Source organism: Aplysia californica, unplaced genomic scaffold, assembly GCF_000002075.1.
Source record: "Aplysia californica isolate F4 #8 unplaced genomic scaffold, AplCal3.0 scaffold00841, whole genome shotgun sequence".
Taxonomy (NCBI): Eukaryota; Metazoa; Mollusca; class Gastropoda; order Aplysiida; family Aplysiidae; genus Aplysia; species Aplysia californica.
In genome coordinates, this window is record NW_004798111.1 from 89,778 (window position 1) to 108,848 (window position 19,071).

Consider the following 19,071-nt stretch of genomic DNA (forward strand, 5'->3'; position numbering starts at 1 on the left):
GGAGGAAAGACGAGAGGAGACATGAGGGGAGGGGAAAGGAGGGGAGACGTGAGGGGAGGGGAAAGGAGGGGAGATGGGAGGGGAGGGGAGGGAAGAAGAGAGTAAAATATTTTACTGTATGTGTTATTTACGCCTTCATCAACACAATTTAGATCATTTAGGAGGTAGGCTTCTGACCCGGGCTGAGAGGGATACAACATCCCAGCAGACAGACCCCGGCTGAGAGGGATACAATATCCCAGCAGACAGACAAGAAACTTGATAAACATGGAAAAACATCAAGAGGCTAGCCCAGGATAGGGACAGGTGGAAAGTGTTTGTTCATGGCCAATACCCTAGTGCAGGGGGAGAAAGGCCATGATGATGATGATGACGATGATGAGGATGATGATGAGGATGATGATGATGATGATGATAAGAGGCTGATCTGCACAGCACCAGTTGACAGAAATGTTCTCACCAGTCAAAGAAATCTCCGTTGTAGGTGACAAACACGTGTGGCTTCACCTCCTGGCAGTGCTCAAAGAACTTCTGTAACAGACTTTTCTGAAAACAGACGAATCAAATAATCAAATAAAATAAATTAAAATTAATATTTTTATCTTTTAAATTGTTCAGATAATAGTCTAGTGGTTAGGCTACTAAACTCGTAATCGTGAAGTTGTGGGATTGGAGGTTTGAAACTCAGCTCAGCCTAAAGTTGTATCCATGGAAAAAGCCACTTCACAAGAATTTTCCTCACTTCACCCAGGTGTGAATGGGTATCTGGCCATAGACAGTAAAAGATCTGTAACTGTGTGTGCGTGCGTGAGTAGACATCTAATAATGTAACTGTGTGTGCACGTGTGTGTGTAGACATTTAATACTGTAATTGTGTGTGTGTGTATGCGTGCATATCCCACCAATATTGCAACAGCGTATATCCCACTGACCTCATCCGGCACATTGTAGACGGTGAAGGGTCCCTCAAACTCAGGTCGTGGCGTGTACTCAAAGTCATCGACGTGCTGCGACACGATCTCGCTGTTACAGATCAGGTAGCCCTGTCCGACAAAATGACAACAGCTCAACAGTTCCGTGGCATAATGCAACATATCCCATTTTTTCTCCCCCCGTTTTGAGAAAAATGGAAGATTTCTGTTCTTCCCTCATTTACAGAATAATCCTGCTCCACTTTGTTTTAGAGTAAACATGATGTAAGGCTTCGTGGATATTTGTTGAACGATGAAAACTATGTTAATATTTATCTAGCACTTGAGGAGACAGAAGGCAAAAATGGAAGAACGTCATAGAGAATGTGCTACAATCAAGATTGCACTCTTTCCTACCTGTCCGTCAATCATGTAGGAAATCATCATGACCTGGTCGGTCTGGGCGTCGGGAAACTTGAGGGGAAGTTTGGTTGTCTCGATGTCAAAGGCCAGCACCACTGGATCCTGTCACGGACGGAAGGAAAGACGAAAAAAAAAAATGATAAAAGACCAGAAAAAAAGAATTGTAAACGATTTTGAATTTCTTTAAAGGTAAATGAAGAGAGACTTTCTACAAACAATCTGGTAGTGAGAAAAATGGTCTGGTAAGGAAAGACGTAAAATATCAGAGAGAAAAGTTGATTGTAAGAGTTTAAATATCAGAGAGAAAAGTTGATTGTAAGAGTTTAAATATCAGAGAGAAAAGTAAGAGTTGGGATATCAGAGAGACATGTAAGAGTTGGGATATCAGAGAGACAAGTAAGAGTTGGGATATCAGAGAGAAAAGTAAGAGTTGGGATATCAGAGAGACAAGTAAGAGTTGGGATATCAGAGAGACAAGTAAGAGTTGGCATATCAGAGAGAAAAGTTTGTGGTGCGTGCACGACTAGCATTAGTTACCGGCCAAGCCACGAGGTCCTCTCTCCTCCACATCTCCAGCTCATGCGACCCTTTGCCCTTTACCGAGTACCAATGGCCGACGAAAATCTTGAGGTCAATGGAGACGCGTACATGGTAAGGAACGTCGTATTCTCTGGAAAAAAGAAAACACAAAATGTGTGTGTATGTGCAATCGCAAGTTTGCGTGTGTGCCTGCATGCATGTAGTGCCCTCCAACCGTCTCCCCCTTAAAAGAGTAGAAACTAAAGACAATTCAAGTCACTTCTGACAAGAAAACAACCTGCAGTCTGTCATTGGCTGGCTTGGGTTGTAAACGTTCTATGGCTTTATCGCCACAGTTTAACTAATCTGGGAGGCTGGCTGCTTCTATTCAAGGGTCCTCAATCCTAATGTGGAAAAATCACTTAAAAGCCACAACACCATCCAGGAGTTTTTCCTTCACGACTTTCTGTGGCCTGTGTGTTTGTTTACATGCTATGTTTGTTTACATGCCGTGTTTGTTTACATGCTATGTTTGTTTACATGCCGTGTTTGTTTACATGCTATGTTTGTTTACACGCTATGTTTGTTTACATGCCGTGTTTGTTTACATGCTATGTTTGTTTACATGCCGTGTTTGTTTACATGCTATGTTTGTTTACATGCTATGTTTGTTTACATGCCGTGTTTGTTTACATGCTATGTTTGTTTACATGCTATGTTTGTTTACATGTCGTGTTTGTTTACAGCCGTGTTGCTGTTATTCTCTCACCTCAAGTCCACAATATTTTCCATCTGATCCGAGATTTTCTTGGAGACCTCCAGGGCTTCTTCTCCTCCAAAGTGACTGAAAAAAATAATAATAAAAGAATAAAGTATAGACATCACACACACACAGACACTCACAAACTTTCACTACAGACAGAGAAAACAAAATGGAGGCAACAGAAATGTGGCTTTTCAGGAGACTGCTCAGAATTTCTGAGACGGAAAAGAAATCAAATGAGGTAGTACTTGAAGAGGCCTACATGGGCAGCTCTCAGATAAAAACAATCAGGAAAAGACAAATACAGTTTCTGGGACATTTGAATAAACATAAAGACCTAAAACATATTGTTCTCACTGGCAAAAATAAAGGCAAACGAGGCAGGGGTCGGCTCGGAGCAACCTCTTGGAGAAGTAAAACAGAAGGGAGACAGGGAAAGACTAGGGTAATGTAGCTTTTTTGAGAGCATCCGAGCAAAGGAATGAATGGCAAACCATGATCGCCGATGTCCGTCGCAGATCAGGCACTTGATCATAATTATCATAAATTGACATAATGGTCGTGCGATCTTGCTCCGACGAGATAAACTAACACAAAAAGAGTCTGAGGAATAACTCATTGATAGAACTTACACAGATGGAAGAAAAAGAAAACAGAGGAGGAGGAGTAGAAGGTAGAGGAGGGGGAGGAGAAGAAGGAGGAGGAGGAAGAAGAGAAGGAGCGAAAGGAAGAAGAGAAGAGGCGAGAGGAAGAAGAGAAGGAGAAAAAGTAGCAATGACAATGAAAAATTAAATTTTCATCCAAATTGCTTTAAAATGGGCTTAAATGAAACTAGAGTAAATTCTAAGAACTATGGTTTTTTAATTTTAAAAATCCATTGATAAATAAAAAAGTTATTGGGATTTTTGTTTGCAAAATGTTGGAGGACCTTCATATAGGAAAAAATCGCCAAAATGTGGGACATGTCTTGGTGTATTTTGAGGAAAAACTGTTCATAAGTCAGTAATGAATTGGAGCATATGAATGAAACTTGGTATCTCCATGTGATTTTTAGTGTCGAATCTAGTTCTGCTATCACTTTTTCGTTGTCTTCATTACTTTGGATCTTAAAGACTGATATTTGCGTGAAATTTGTTGAATTGCGTGACATCGTTTTTACCGCAACGCGATCACCCCTTCTAAAACTCAGTAAAGCGCTATCGGGAAAACCCGCGATGTAGTCATCGGTGACCCATTTGGTTATAGGCAGCCAATCACATGCCGCCTAGCGATCACGCGCCTCTTGCATGCCGGCACCTCGCGTTTGGAATGCGCGATTAAGTTTCTAGATCTAGTGTTTTATCAATGGGTGGGTGGTAATTTTAAGTTGGTACGGAAAATCTACTAAACGCAGAGATCTGAAATTTTACAGCAATAAAGAAGACATGTGGGGCGCTTGTGTGGTCGGCGATCAACCCACAGCTCCGCTTAGTTTTCGAACCGCACAGGAAATTCTCACAAACACGGCAATATCTCCGGTTCTAGTAATCGTTCGGGATTGTACGCTGGCATGTCGTTAGTTTAACCTTTCCTCTGGTTGGTTGCCGAGTTTCATTTATTTTCGTCCAGGAGTTTTCCCGTAACTATACTTAGAAGACAGTCACTTCTGATTCCGAGCGGCCCAAAAAATACCCCTCACGCGGAGGCCAATTTCCGGCACAAGGCGCAGCGGGCGATTGGCATTGCTAGAAAAAGATGGAGGAGGAGAAGGAGGAAAAAAATCCTCATCATCTCCCGCGTGTACCTTTTCAAAAGGTCGGTGTAGTTGTTGGAGTTCTTCTCCTGCTCTTTGTTTTTCCGGACGGCTGGGAAGATCTCTTTCCTGACTTTGATGAGTTCCTCGGTGCTGTGGAACGACAGCTTGATGTACGACCGCTTCAGGCCCACCAGATGGTTCGGCTGAAACATAGACCATCAGTCACTACCAGGAAGCTGCTCCGAAAAGTTCAAACTTGCTCATGTCTAGGTATTCTGTGATGAAACTTCCCAGTATTAACGTACCACAAACAACTTGTAAATGAAATGCAAAGAATTGGGGGGGGGGGGGGGGGGGCATCATTGTTGCATTAAAACAGCAGCAATTTAGAACTAAAAACAGACAATTTACCGATAGTTCTGAAAAAGTACTTTTAATCAATTATGCTAATAATCTGTCTAAAACACTAATTTAGACATGAAGCTAGGTAACTGGTCCTTTCGAATAATCAAATTTAGAGTAAAACTTTTTTCCATTCCAAACATTTCTGTGTCCAGGTGTTATCATATGTGTACACCCGCATGTGACAACTTATATATATATAAGAAAAATATACCAGTTACAACACCGACAATATCTGGCAACCTCTCACCAAGTCTAGATCCTCTTTGTGGACGGTTTCCATGGCAGCGATTTTCCCCGAGAACTTTCGCGTCAGGTAGGAGGCCACCTCTCTCTCGCAGTCCCCGCGGGCGGCCACGAAGAAGTAAGGCTTGAACACCAGCGTGGCCTGACCACAGAACAGTTTCCGTCGTTACAGAGGGTTTTTTAAAGGTTTTTCTGTTAGTTTTTTGTTTGTAACTTTTACGGCACTTGCAATGAGATTTAAAAGTCTTATTCATAAGTGCAACGAGAGAGTAACAATTTCAAAAAGTAACTACAGTAAAACTTCAGAACGATATACTAGAGGTGAAAACATACTCTCCGCTGTCAAGTTTACTTTCGGAGGTCCTAAATCCCATTGAATATTTCATTCTTTTAAAAAAAAAGCTGTCTGAAAATTACCAGAGTAAAACATACTTTTCACTTAAACATTCACTTTTCCAGAGATTTTGGTGGTGAACAATATCAAATATTGGATCTGACGGAAGTACATTATTGGCCTACAGGGGGTTTACTGAACAGGTCTTTCACAACATATAATCATTGTGACCAGACCAAACATAAAATTATTCATAAGATTCAGTCACAGGTCGAATGAGCCTGTCTTTACCTTGAATCTCCCCCCATCCTCTTGCAAGAAGTAGTAGTCCACAGCACTGACCAACCTCTTGTCTGCATCCAGAATGTCTGTCTGGAGGGGAAATTTTTTATTTTTTTTAATATAAAAAAAACCCACCAGTGATCAATATTGCCAAAAATGTAATAGTGCAATCATCTACAATGATTCAATAATAATTTCCTTTCAAAAGTGTCTAAAAAGTTTTGTTTCACTTTTTCAAAAGGTAATTAAGAACCTTGCAAATCACAACATCAAAATTAAATATCCTTTTATTTAATTTTATTAAGTCTTTTAGCAAGGAAAAGAACTATTCGAATGTTGATACTATCTATACATAGAGTTAATAGCAGTTCATTACACAATATATACTACAGACTATTAGTAGCCTACTGTTCTTGACTATTCCAAATTAAAAGACTAAATTGTTTTCTTGAGTAAAGAGAAGTAGCCTACATGACCACAATAATGTATTAGTGCAGAGAACAGGTGAGACAGATACACAGAACCAAGGTACACAAAGTGCAAAGAGAATCTCGGACTCCAATTTATCATTTTGCACATCAAATTAAATCAGTACAAACACCAATTATTTAGGCCTACAACAACAAAATAAGCTATTCATTTCTTGTGTCTGGACTTTAAAAACAATGACTATCACTATGACATGATTCCTTTCAATTCCAAGAGTCTTAGGAGACCATTTAGATCTATTCTTTAGGCTAATGAATGAATGAAAATCTTTCCAACACTGGTGATGGTGGCAACTGTTGAGAAGAAAACAAATGAAAAGGAAAAAAACCAAACAAGTGTATACAGACCCTGTAACCGGGAACAAAGTCACAAAGTATACAGACCCGGTAGGGGAACTCTTTTGTGATTTCGGGAAGTTTCAGCACCCAGACCCGGTAGTGTGTGTGTGTGTGTGTGTGTGTGTGAGAGAGAGAGAGACAGAGAGAGAGAGAGAGAGAGAGAGAGAGAGAGAGAGAGAGAGAGAGAGAGAGAGAGAGAGAAAGAGAGAGAGAGAGCTGGAGGAAGTGCTAGCAAAATGTATGACATGCCCCAGTTGGCAGGAGGGAACGAGAGAAAGATAGAGTGGGAAATAGGTGGGGAGAAAGAAAGACAGAGACAAAGAAAAAGAGAATGCGAGTGATATACAGAGACAGAGCACAGAGAGAGAGAGAGAGAGAGAGAGAGAGAGAGACAGTGAGAGAGAGAGAGAGAGAGAGAGAGAGAGAGAGAGAGAGGGGGGGAGGGTGACTGCTCGATTGAAATTATGACATTGTTCTTTTCTTCAAATTGTAATTCCTCCTAGATCTACTCCAAAACGGAGGAAAAATGATCGTTCGTTGAAAAGACATCCGCAATCTTCATTTAGATCTAGAGTACCTGGCCCAACCCGCGACCATTAGTCGTATTTTGCTTCTCAGCGGTCTCTGTCAGCAAAATAGGTCATTCATGCAATCCATGTTCAGGGCCGCTTCAATGTGTCAACTTCCGGTTTATACTGTGATATCGTCAGTCAATCCAAAACGTCATTCGCAGATTTCGCATTTTAACATGTTAATGCTCTGCCCTTGGCGCGACCGCATGCCCTCAACGCGACCGCATTCGGAACAGGGCGCGACCATGCGAGCACAGATATAACAGGTGCAAGAAAGTTGTTAGTACACCATTTATAAAGGTTAGTAAAATCATTTCTTTATCAAATCATGATGAAAACAATTATCTTATTGATAACAGAGGGTACAGAGACAAGTGGTCGCGGGTTGGGCCTGCTACTCTAGTTTAGTAACTGAAGAAAACTTCTCAAAGAACGTTTCTGATAAGCCTTTCACTTGGAACTCGACTGCTGCACTAGCAGACGACTGACGTTCTCGCAAAAGGATTGACCAAAAGTGGAACTAGACAAGGCACGTAACTCTAATAAAACAGATTGCACACGAGCTGCACAGAAGGAAAAATGGGGAACTGGTCACGCTCAGGGCACGGTCGCGCCAAGGGCAGGTGTCTATAGATCTTGGCTAACCTCGAAATTAGGCCATAGATCTAGAAAGAAGAACCTAGGTCTACCCTGAGCCAAGAGGGTGCTGAAACTTTCCGAAATCACAAAATTTAAAAGTTCCCCTACCGGGTCTGTATACTTTGTGACTTTGTTCCCGGTTACCGGGTCTGTATACATTCCCCCCAAAAAACCCCAAGTCTTTGCTAACCGGGTGCATGTTGATGAGCCAACCAGTTTTCTCTGCAGCATCTTTGTAGCGCTCGTAGCCAAACCGAGCATCAACCTCGTCATTCAAAACAGCTCGCCGTAACCTCTTTTCAGTCGAATCCTCTCTTGCTCTAAAAATTAAAAAGGAATAAGTATTAGTAATAAAGTTAGATATGACATCAGGGTATTTTTTTACTTTCCCTCCCGTCTCACACTCAGCTAGTCTATATTCTACTAAATATTGATGCGCTGAACACGAATATCAACTTCATTTCCGTCGCAAATTAATAGTTTTTGAAATATTTGATTGTTTTTAACCGAGATAGACATGCTTTGGACCAATCGGGGGGTTCCAGGGGTGCCTGCCCCACTGGGGTAAAAGAAAATCTGGGGGGTTACGCCCCCCTGTTTTTACACCCATAATTTGATATTTTACAGTTAAATTTGAAATTGTATTGAAAATAATTGATTTGCGACAGTTTTAGTGGCTTTATGTGTGATCTGCAGCAAACAGTACAGCAGTTTGACCCCTGAAACAGTGCATGTGTGCGGGAGTGAAAGTAAAAATTTACCGACATCAGTATAAAACCATAAGATCAAATTTAATAGCAATGTTTTAAGCCCCCTGCTAGGGAATTCAATTCATAATTAAAGAGGCGTCGAATGTCTTCGAAACAGTAGTAACAACGTCAACAGCTGATGCCTGATGATCATCAGCCTGATGCTTACCCTCCTCCAGCAGACTCATTGTCTCCCTCTTTTTCTGCATGAAATTTTCCAGTGTTCTGGAGAACCATAATGCCGACAATGAATGGACCTAACAGGGGACGTTAAAGCTGTAATTTACTTTGTTGATTAACTACAGTATTGCAGATTCATTGCAAAGACAAAGACATCCTACTGTCTTTGGTTAGTGGTGGTTTTCGACGTTTCTGTTATTGTTTAGGTTAACTTCGCGATGGCGGGAACTGGCTAAACTGGGACCTGCAGGGTTGAGTTCCGGTATAGGGTCAATCGGAGTTGGAATCTATCCTTTTTCTTTCAAACAAATTAATTATTATGTACTTTTTGCTTTCTGTGTAACAAAAACAGCTTTATTTCATTCATTTGCTCTTCGTATAAATAGATATGATTTTAGCTTAATCGTAAATGTATCCGACAGTCTGAAGGAAAACTGCAGACGTTATTGGACGAACACCAATCGCCCAGCGCGCAGAGCAAAATTGGCGCGCTGTAATCACTAAAAAGTTGAAAACCCGATTGTATTTATTTCATTTTACTTCAACAGCATGACAATATGCCTAATTAACATCTTAAGAAAATGCAAGCATAAAAAATAATTATTTTATTTTTGGGTAAAAAGAGAAGATTGTGCCTTCCAGTTCTTTTTTTCAAGAAACTTTTTTAATTGTCATGACAGAAATTCCCGTTTCTATTAATAGGCCGTTCCTTCAAAGATTACTTACTGGGCAAGATTTGTTTTTTCCAAAACCGATGAAATAGTTTCCTAGTTCTCCAAAACTCCGAATAAACGAATCGCTTTTTCGGAGGGGGGGGGGGGGGGGGGGGGGGGTTGTTTAAAGTCCAAGTCGGCCACGTGTTCACCCACTGTGACTGCCATACTTTATTTTAAAGCAATTCATTTAGTAAACTCCTTGTTAAAACGGTTATTTCCTTCGTTTTGATGTAGGTATACTTGTCATTATCTGCTTCACTTAATTAATAAACTCTTTTCCGAACAAAACGAAATCTACTTATCAAAGCTATTTAAAATAGAATCCTATAGCAGGAAATAGAATCTAGTTTTTCTTGTAGTCATTCTATTTTAGTTTGCTGTGGCAAACGTCTCTGCAGATCAAGAGGGGGAAAATCACTTCTGAAGAATATTTACTTGAGCATCAAACTGAATTTGGCTCCAGTGTTCGTCGTACATCATGTAGTTACTGTCAAAGGGTGACTTCATTAGCTGACTCTGAAAGCGATTCAGTTTGAGCTGACTCAGTTTGAAAACAAATAAAGTTGTACTCGCTTCTGATTCGTTTTGATGTCGTATATAATCGTTTTGTCATTCTTAGACTCTTTGAATCACAGATATAACTTTTTGGGGGTCTCAATTTGTGCTGCTATTAGCTCAGAACAATAATAGTAACTGTTTTCTTTTTCAGTAGTTATATGAGTTGGGGTTTTTTTCATTTGTTCTTACTAGATAATAGGCCTATATGTTATCACAGTCCTTATGGAGGAGGGCAAGCTTGTCAGTTCTCTGAAGTCATCAACAACAACGATAAAAAGCGCTGGAAAGTTCATGGCTTACGAAGGAGTGGGGTTGCTGTGAGGGGGGGGGGGTTGAGGGGGAGGGGCGGAGCTTAAATTTGGCATTAAGAAACTCTTCTAGACATGGGAAATTGAAGTTTTTGTACCTAGTTGCAGGGGTTGATAGCAATTAGAATAATCCCTCTGCAACTCTATTGCTTGTGACGTGGTCAGAGATCGTGGCTCAGAGTCTGTCGGCACCTTTGAACTCTTGCTGTCATAGAGTCCTTCCTCCCCCCCCCCCCCCCCCCCCGGGGTTTTTCGGGCGAAAATTCCCTTGGCAACGCCAACTGGGGCATAATTTATGCTACTCTTCCATTTCTAAATCGGTTTTTTTTCATTTTTTAAAAGGGAAAGCGATGTCCCCCCCCCACCTGGAAAATAATGAATTTGAGACCCAGTTCTGGGCTCTTATGCGATTATTCGAATTTCTGCCCGCCCAAGGTATCCACCCCTCCCTCCCTTCCCCCACTTGCGAGCCAAGCTCGGTTTTCCCAAGAAGCCATTTTGGGCTATTTTAATTTAAGCTTACTCTTGCAAGACGTGCTCTTTCTCTGTGACATTTCTTACATCGTCTAATCTTTTCCAGCTTGTTTTCGGGTAAGTCATAATTAATTAGATCTATCAGAGTTTATAATTAATTGATTGCGTTCTGAATCGAAGCCGAAAAATTGTGTGCTCCCTCGCTACTTTCTTATGAAGATAGAGGGAGATATAAGACTCTTCTATTGTAAATCATTATGACTCACTATGAATGAATGTGGGCTATTCGTTAGTTTAAATTTAATACTTTTATTTAGTTTTAGCGCTAGATCTAGATCTGGATCTAGATCTAGGTCTAGAAAGCTATATCTAGAAGTTAGTCACAATCATTTATTAGGTAGTGGTAGTTGATCACCGATACGGACATCCTTCAGTCACCAGCGGTGTCGGTGTTTCATTTATAATGGCGGTGCGTTATTTTTTTACTACTAGATCTATATCTATATCTAGATCTAGATCTAGATCTAGATCTAGATCTAGTAGGCCAGCCGCCTGGCCCAGACAGAAACTACATGTATGTTTATTTTTATGTATGTATTTATTGTTTGGATTTATATTTAAATCTCGACTTGTCTTAGCCCAATTTCTTCTATTTTTTGGTGACAGATATCGCGGGTGGGCTGCAGTAAGGAAAGTATGGCGGATGACGCTGACTTCAGTCTGGACGCGGCAGGTTGGAGAACAAACTTTACAAACTGTGCTCGACTTTCGAATCGTTACGAGAAACTGGTGTGCATTATATATACATGTGTGCCGTTATTTTGAAAACGGGTGCTTGTCAAAATAATGAAATCTAAGATGCTAGCATTGTCCTGCTGCTCGGCCAATCTGTACAAGTTTTTGTCAGTTTTGGAACACATTATTGTGGCTCAGCAGCAATGTCTTTAAAAACACATACAGTGCAGCCTCTCTACAACAATCTTCGATATAGCGACATTCTCTGTATAGCGGCATGGTGCCAAAATTTCAATTTTTTCTCATATATATTATTAGTAATTTTATGTTGCCTCTCTGTAACGGCAACTCTCTTATATCGACATTTTTTCTGGTCCCGACGATGTCGTTATAGAGAGGCTGCACTGTAAACACATCATTATATATATGGATTTTACTGAAATAGGTGGGTCAGAGCACGAGAAATGTAGATGTCTAAATTTGCAGTTTCCAAAGACTCTCAAGCTTCAGAAGTTAGTACACTTACACTTTGGCAGCCATTTCTTGCACGAGGCAGCGCGCACCTACTTCAGTCGCTAATGTCTCAACTTTTGTTCAAAATACATGGGTTATTTTTCTAAAGAAAAGAAAAATAAACTATGACGAGCTTTACGATTATACCAATGGTATTTCTAGTGTGTTGCACTTCCATTGTTAGAATGTTTGCCTGTGTGTATTGCTCTAAGTTGTCCTCTGTGTGTTGTTGATTGAACATGTTATTTTGTTCTAATGTTCTCCTGTGTATGTTTTTGTATATATTGTTCTAATTTTGTAGTTATATTTGACTCGTGTGTGTTGTTATATAATGTTGTCCTGTGTGTTGTTATATAATGTTGTCCTGTGTGTGTTGTTATATAATGTTGTCCTGTGTGTGTTGCAGAGGCGACTGTCAGTGGAGTGGAGGCTTTTGTCCAGTTTCCCAACGAGACTGCGCCGCAGTTGAGAATGGTTCCCGTAGAAACCGACCCGGAAACGCATGGAGGGGAAGCTGCCGTACCCCTGACTGTGGCACAGGTATTCAGCTAGAGAAATACTGACTGTTACACAGGTACTGAGCTAGAGAAATACTGACTCTTACTCAGGTACTGAGACAGAGAAATACTGACTGTTACACAGGTACTGAGACAGAGAAATACTGACTGTTACACAAGTACTGAGACAGAGAAATACTGACCGTTACACAGGTAGTGAGACAGAGAAATACTGACCGTTACACAGGTACTGAGACAGAGAAATACTGACCGTTACACAGGTACTGAGACAGAGAAATACTGACCATTACACAGGTAGTGAGACAGAGAAATACTGACCGTTACACAGGTACTGAGACAGAGAAATACTGACCGTTACACAGGTAGTGACACAGAGAAATACTGACCGTTACACAGGTAGTGACACAGAGAAATACTGACTGTGGCACAGGTACTGAGACAGATACTGAGCTAGAGAAATACTGACTTTTGCACATTGAACTATGTCTGCGGTCCCGTTCTTTTTTTTTTTCTTCTTTATCTTTAATCTAAGTACGGTAAGATATCCTTCGAACTGCGGATCCCTGAATTACAGAGCCCAGTCTCAACGAATTGGAGCTATCCGTGTTAAACTGCATGTCCAAAAAGTGGAGAGTGCCTGATTCCACAGCGTCGTGACACATGTCCAAAAAGTGGTGAGTGCCTGATTCCACCGTGTCATGACACGTGTCCAAAAAGTGGTGAGTGCCTGATTCCACCGCGTCGTGACACATGTCCAAAAAGTGGTGAGTGCCTGATTCCATCGTGTCGTGACACAAATCCAACAAGACATTGGCCGCTTCCAGCCTGCCTGCCGGGCCAGCCCCGATGGCTGAGAGCTGAGAGGGATGCAACATCCCGGCCATCGGACCCAGATACTCTATAGAAAAAACTCCCTTCATGGGATTGGGAATAGAACTTTTGTCTTTTACATGCGTTGACCAAGTGCCTTACCGCTACACCACAGCCACCGGCACATTGTGCTGCAAGAGGAGGAGAACATGATGGACCAATAATCGATCTTTATCTTGACCAGATAAACTGATAATAATTTTTAAATACAGACTTCAACATAAGTTAAAGACCACTATGACAGGTAGCCCTGATTTTTAAAAATCCTTTAACAAGACAACAAGGAGTGTTTCAAATTATCTTGCTATAAAAGTGTTAATGGGTTAACAATGCGTACTGCAAAGCTTCCTTTTTAGGAGCAGAACCACCACATGCAGCACGGAAATCCTCAGGGAATTTTAGCCAAATTTGCACATGGTCCTTATCTTATGTTGAAGTCTGTACATGTAGTAGGCAAGTCTGTAGTAGGCAAGTCTGTAGTAGGCAAGTCTGTAGTGTCTGTAGTAGTAGGCTACCAACTCTTGGTTCTACAGGGAAAGAGGATTTTGTTCAGTTGTCATGTTTTGATAACTGTATTATGAATCTTTGTTTGTGATAACTGTAGTATACATATGAATCTTTGTGTTTGTGATAACTGTATGAATCTTTGTTTGTGATAACTGTATGAATCTTTGTTTGTGATAACTGTAATATGAATCTTTGTTTGTGATAACTGTAATATACATATGAATCTTTGTGTTTGTGATAACTGTATGAATCTTTGTTTGTGATAACTGTATGAATCTTTGTTTGTGATAACTGTAATATGAATCTTTGTTTGTGATAACTGTAATATGAATCTTTGTGTTTGTGATAACTTTAATATGAATCTTTGTTTGTTATAACTGCAATATAATTTTTGTTTGTGATAACTGTAGTATACAAATGAATCTTTGTGTTTGTGATAACTGTATGAATCTTTGTTTGTGATAACTGTATGAATCTTTGTTTGTGATAACTGTAATATGAATCTTTGTTTGTGATAACTGTAATATACATATGAATCTTTGTGTTTGTGATAACTGTATGAATCTTTGTTTGTGATAACTGTATGAATCTTTGTTTGTGATAACTGTAATATGAATCTTTGTTTGTGATAACTGTAATATGAATCTTTGTGTTTGTGATAACTTTAATATGAATCTTTGTTTGTTATAACTGTAATATGAATCTTTGTTTGTTATAACTGTAATATGAATCTTTGTTTGTTATAACTGTAATATGAATCTTTGTTTGTGATGTTACTGTTATGGGAATCTTCCTTCATTATTTACATTTTGCTTTCACTCAGTATTTTATTTTATTTGCTTTTTCTTTTTCCAGGTAAAACAACAGCTGTTTGATGAAAACAACATCGCAGGAAACGCAGACAGCTTAAAGATGATTCTCATTGACAATAAAGGGCAAGCAAAAAATCTGAAAAATGGCGATCCTATCGATATACATATTGACGAGATAGCAGCAGAATCTGTGATCAAGTTTGCTTGACGTGTCACTTACCGTGTGCCCCTCGTGTCCAATCACAACGCTCAAAACCCGCCCTTTTAGCCCTGACGAGTGTCTAGGAGAAATACGTTGTGTGCCGCAGAATCAGTGACGACAAACAACAAACCACGACCCTAGAACGAGATCATTCTGTCTGCTCACTACCTAGACCTAGTTTGGAGAAATTTGACGTCCAAGATTTTTTCTTTGAATATCTTGATAACGACTCGTAATAATCTTACGGTTTCTGACCTCATGGTCTTTGTAACTCAAAACGGCCAAAAGTATCTGTTGGAACTTTGTAGTTTCTGATGTAGCGAAATGTGACAGTACGGGTGTGTTACGTTGTTATGTCACTGTATGTAGCAGGAGAAGTATTCTATTCTGCCGATGTACTGGTCGTCATGGGACTTTGAAGGATGGGCTATTGTTTTTATACATCGCTATGTTACAGGAGAAAACAATGGAAGAGTTCAATTTTGTCGTGGACAGATTGGTGGTAGGGCATGTTGTTATTGTTAGGAATATATTACAAGTTGGTTAGTAACAATGACAATGTAACAAGTTTGTTCATGACCATGACAATGTTACAAGTTTGTTCATGACCATGAAAATGTAACAAGTTTGTTCGTAACCATGACAATGTTACAAGTTTGTTCATGACCATGAAAATGTAACAAGTTTGTTCGTAACCATGACAATGTAACAAGTTTGTTCATGACCATGACAATGTTACAAGTTTGTTCATGACCATGACAATGTAACAAGTTTGTTCATGACCATGACAATGTAACAAGTTTGTTCGTAACCATGACAAACTGTTGCCTTCTAACTTGGGTGGATTTGTTTTGTTTTGTTTTGTTCTGAGCTTGAAAACTGAGTGCATAATACATGACATTATAATGTCATAGAGAACTCATGGCTTTTGTAATGTAATAGAGAACTCATGGCCTTTGTAATGTAATAGCAGAGAACTCATGGCTTTTGTAATGTAATAGCAGAGAACTCATGGCTTTTGTAATGTAATAGCAGAGAACTCATGGTTTTTGAGTGGAATCTACATGTTTGGTGATGTTTATTGTTCAGTGCAGTTTAGAAACGTTTTTCGTAAAACTAAAAAATGGTGTAGGGTGTGTGGCTTTTTTAAATAATGAGATAATTATTCATATGGGTTGACCCTGTGACATGTGTGTTGGTGATGGAGGTCAAGCTCTAGATTTGTGCTATATATGTCCAATGTAATAGAGTGCCTGTGCTGTTTGACGGAGAGGATGGGTTTTGTTCTTAGGTAAGTTCAAGTGGGCTTTGAGCTTGGAGATTTGTGTCGCATGCATGTATGTTAGTAAGAGGATGTTGACTTTGTGATATATATATCTATATATATAGATACCGTATATATACATACATCTGTTTTGGTAATTAAAGTGGAGTGATTTTTGTCAAGCTTAGAGACTGTTGCGTGAGTTATATTTTTACATGTCTACTGTCTATGACTATGTGTTGTGTGACTGTCTACCCTGGTGGGTGGTTGGCGGGTGCTCTGGTGTGGTTTGCTCCCTCTTTCCTATAAAAAAATCTATCTTCTCTATAATCTCCCCTCCTTTTTTTTGTGTTTGTTACTCTCTTGTAACACCTCTAATCTTCTGCCCTTATATGACCTGATTGTGTTGCAAGTGCCGTAAAACTCTTACTAAAACTAAATTAAACTGACTGTCTACCGTGTGTTGTACTGTTGATACATTCCGAGTTGAGCGTGTTCTCTATGAGGGGCCTATACTGCAGTGGCTAGGCGCTCGGCTGTCTACTGTGTGTTGTGTGTTACGTATTACATACATTTTCCGAGTTGACTGTGTTCTCTATGAGGGGCCTTTACTGCAGTGGCTAGGCACTCGGCTGTCCCACACAGGAGGAGACCCACGTTGTATTCCCGAGTGGGGAGATCTATCTCTCCTGTATCTCTGTCTGTCTGTGGGATGTTGTATTCCTGAGTGGGGAGATCTATCCTCTGTCTGTCTGTGGGATGTTGTATTCCCGAGTGGGGAGATCTATCTCTCCTGTATCTCTGTCTGTCTGTGGGATGTTGTATTCCCGAGTGGGGAGATCTATCTCTCCTGTATCTCTGTCTGTCTGTGGGATGTTGTATTCCTGAGTGGGGAGATCTATCCTCTGTCTGTCTGTGGGATGTTGTATTCCCGAGTGGGGAGATCTATCTCTCCTGTATCTCTGTCTGTCTGTGGGATGTTGTATTCCCGAGTGGGGAGATCTATCTCTCCTGTATCTCTGTCTGTCTGTGGGATGTTGTATTCCCGAGTGGGGAGATCTATCTCTCCTGTATCTCTGTCTGTCTGTGGGATGTTGTATTCCCGAGTGGGGAGATCTATCTCTCCTGTATCTCTGTCTGTCTGTGGGATGTTGTATTCCCGAGTGGGGAGATCTATCTCTCCTGTATCTCTGTCTGTCTGTGGGATGTTGTATTCCCGAGTGGGGAGATCTATCTCTCCTGTATCTCTGTCTGTCTGTGGGATGTTGTGTTCCCTGGGTACAATATATTGCACAATTTTGGGGTGTTTTCAAAGAATCATATTATAGGCGGATGCTCTGGTGTGGTTTGCTCCTTCTTTCCTGTCAAACTCAAACATCTATCGTCCTTATTTCTCCTTTTTTGTGTATGTCACTCTCTTGTAATACATCTATTCTTCGGCACTTATTTGACCGAATTGTGTTGTAAGTGCCGTAAAACTCTTACAAATAGACACAGGGAATCTTCACTGTTACAGCAAGACAAACACATTTGTATCATGTGGTGTCGAAGCAATCAACACAGAACGTAGGCCACTTTATCAACCTACGTCCTTTTGCTCTTTGACTTGGAATGTAAATTGAACAAATGAAACAAACACAGGCTATAGTGAAGATCAACGCGTGTTTTAATGAAGGAATGAGAGAGTGAGCGAGAACACACAACAGCGACAGAAGATCAACGCGTGTTTTAATGAAGGAATGAGAGAGTGAGCGAGAACACACAACAGCGACAGAAGATCAAACCACTTCCTCATGTACACCACGGCCGGGGGTACGACAGGCGGAGTGGGGGGGGGGGGGGGGGGGGGGCACTCACAACCCACCAGCTCCGGTAACTATGACAACAACAGCCACAGCAAACAGCAGTGTGTCATGACAACAGCCACAGCAAACAGCAGTGTGTCATGACAACAGCCACAGCAAACAGCAGTGTGTCATGACAACACACCCAGTACCGGTACACAGTAAACTTAAGGAAATACAAAACATGAACTGTAGTGAAGTAGTAGCCTACAATTATAATAAATAATTATATACATTTGGAAAATTCAACGAGAAAATTAATTTGCTTAAATTTCACTGGGGAAACTATAGCATAGCTGCAGTCTTGGCTGTGATATTTTGTCGAATGAGATACTGTTGGACTGTTGGTACATGTAGTAGTACAAATGTAGTAGGATCAGTCCATGCACATTTAATGTAGTAGTACTAGTAGATACTCTTTGTACATGTAGCAGTCCACATAGCATGACGTCATGTAGCAGTAGGAGCAGTCCACCTAGCATGACGTCATGTAGCAGTAGGAGCAGTCCACCTAGCATGACGTCATGTAGCAGTAGGAGCAGTCCACATAGCATGACGTCATGTAGCAGTAGGAGCAGTCCACATAGCATGACGTCATGTAGCAGTAGGAGCAGTCCACATAGCATGACGTCATGTAGCAGTAGGAGCAGTCCACATAGCATGACGTCATGTAGCAGTAGGAGCAGTCCACATAGCATGACGTCATGTAGCAGTAGGAGCAGTCCACCTAGCATGACGTCATGTAGCAGTAGGAGCAGTCCACATAGCATGACGTCATGTAGCAGTAGGAGCAGTCCACCTAGCATGACGTCATGTAGCAGTAGGAGCAGTCCACATAGCATGACGTCATGTAGCAGTAGGAGCAGTCCACATAGCATGACATCATGTAGCAGTAGGAGCAGTCCACATAGCATGACGTCATGTAGCAGTCCACATAGCATGACGTCATGTAGCAGTAGGAGCCGTCCACATAGCATGACGTCATGTAGCAGTCCACATAGCATGACCTAGCAGTCCACATAGCATGACGTCATGTAGCAGTCCACATAGCATGACGTCATGTAGCAGTAGGAGCCGTCCACATAGCATGACGTCATGTAGCAGTCCACATAGCATGACCTAGCAGTCCACATAGCATGACGTCATGTAGCAGTCCACATAGCATGAC

The 19,071-nt window shown here is 40.8% G+C and overlaps 2 protein-coding genes and 1 long non-coding RNA gene across 3 annotated transcripts in view; 1 reads left to right on the top strand and 2 right to left on the bottom strand.

Moving 5' to 3' along the window:
* LOC101847914 (DNA polymerase epsilon catalytic subunit A) overlaps positions 1-8,820 on the bottom strand; it is a gene marked incomplete at its 3' end in the record, with an annotated part of 42,717 nt that extends 33,897 nt beyond the window's left edge. The window contains 10 exon segments of the mRNA XM_013088945.2: positions 461-546; positions 933-1,043; positions 1,329-1,436; positions 1,872-2,004; positions 2,623-2,697; positions 4,400-4,554; positions 5,004-5,141; positions 5,625-5,705; positions 7,844-7,973; positions 8,572-8,820. Of these exon segments, the coding sequence (XP_012944399.1) occupies positions 461-546; positions 933-1,043; positions 1,329-1,436; positions 1,872-2,004; positions 2,623-2,697; positions 4,400-4,554; positions 5,004-5,141; positions 5,625-5,705; positions 7,844-7,973; positions 8,572-8,639 (1,085 nt within the window).
* Positions 8,821-10,622: 1,802 nt separating this feature from the next.
* LOC101847456 lies at positions 10,623-16,246 on the top strand. The gene is made up of 4 exons (XM_005110013.2): positions 10,623-10,755; positions 11,305-11,371; positions 12,293-12,426; positions 14,637-16,246. The coding sequence occupies exons 2-4, from the start codon at positions 11,335-11,337 to the stop codon at positions 14,799-14,801; spliced, it is 336 nt and encodes a 111-aa protein (XP_005110070.1). The 5' UTR covers positions 10,623-10,755; positions 11,305-11,334; the 3' UTR covers positions 14,802-16,246.
* Positions 16,247-17,705: 1,459 nt separating this feature from the next.
* LOC118478694 lies at positions 17,706-19,061 on the bottom strand. The gene is made up of 2 exons (XR_004859231.1): positions 18,960-19,061; positions 17,706-18,910 (listed from the first exon to the last, which is right to left on the bottom strand). It is a non-coding gene; the product is annotated as an uncharacterized LOC118478694 (long non-coding RNA).
* Between the last annotated feature and the right edge of the window lie 10 nt (positions 19,062-19,071).

Bases quoted from the DNA above. Each gene is read 5' to 3' on its own strand.
- LOC101847456 (XM_005110013.2), top strand. From the start codon at position 11,335: ATGGCGGATGACGCTGACTTCAGTCTGGACGCGGCAG. The intron at 11,372-12,292 runs GTTGGAGAACAA...TGTGTGTTGCAG, and splicing joins CTTCAGTCTGGACGCGGCAG to AGGCGACTGTCAGTGGAGTG. The intron at 12,427-14,636 runs GTATTCAGCTAG...TTCTTTTTCCAG, and splicing joins TACCCCTGACTGTGGCACAG to GTAAAACAACAGCTGTTTGA.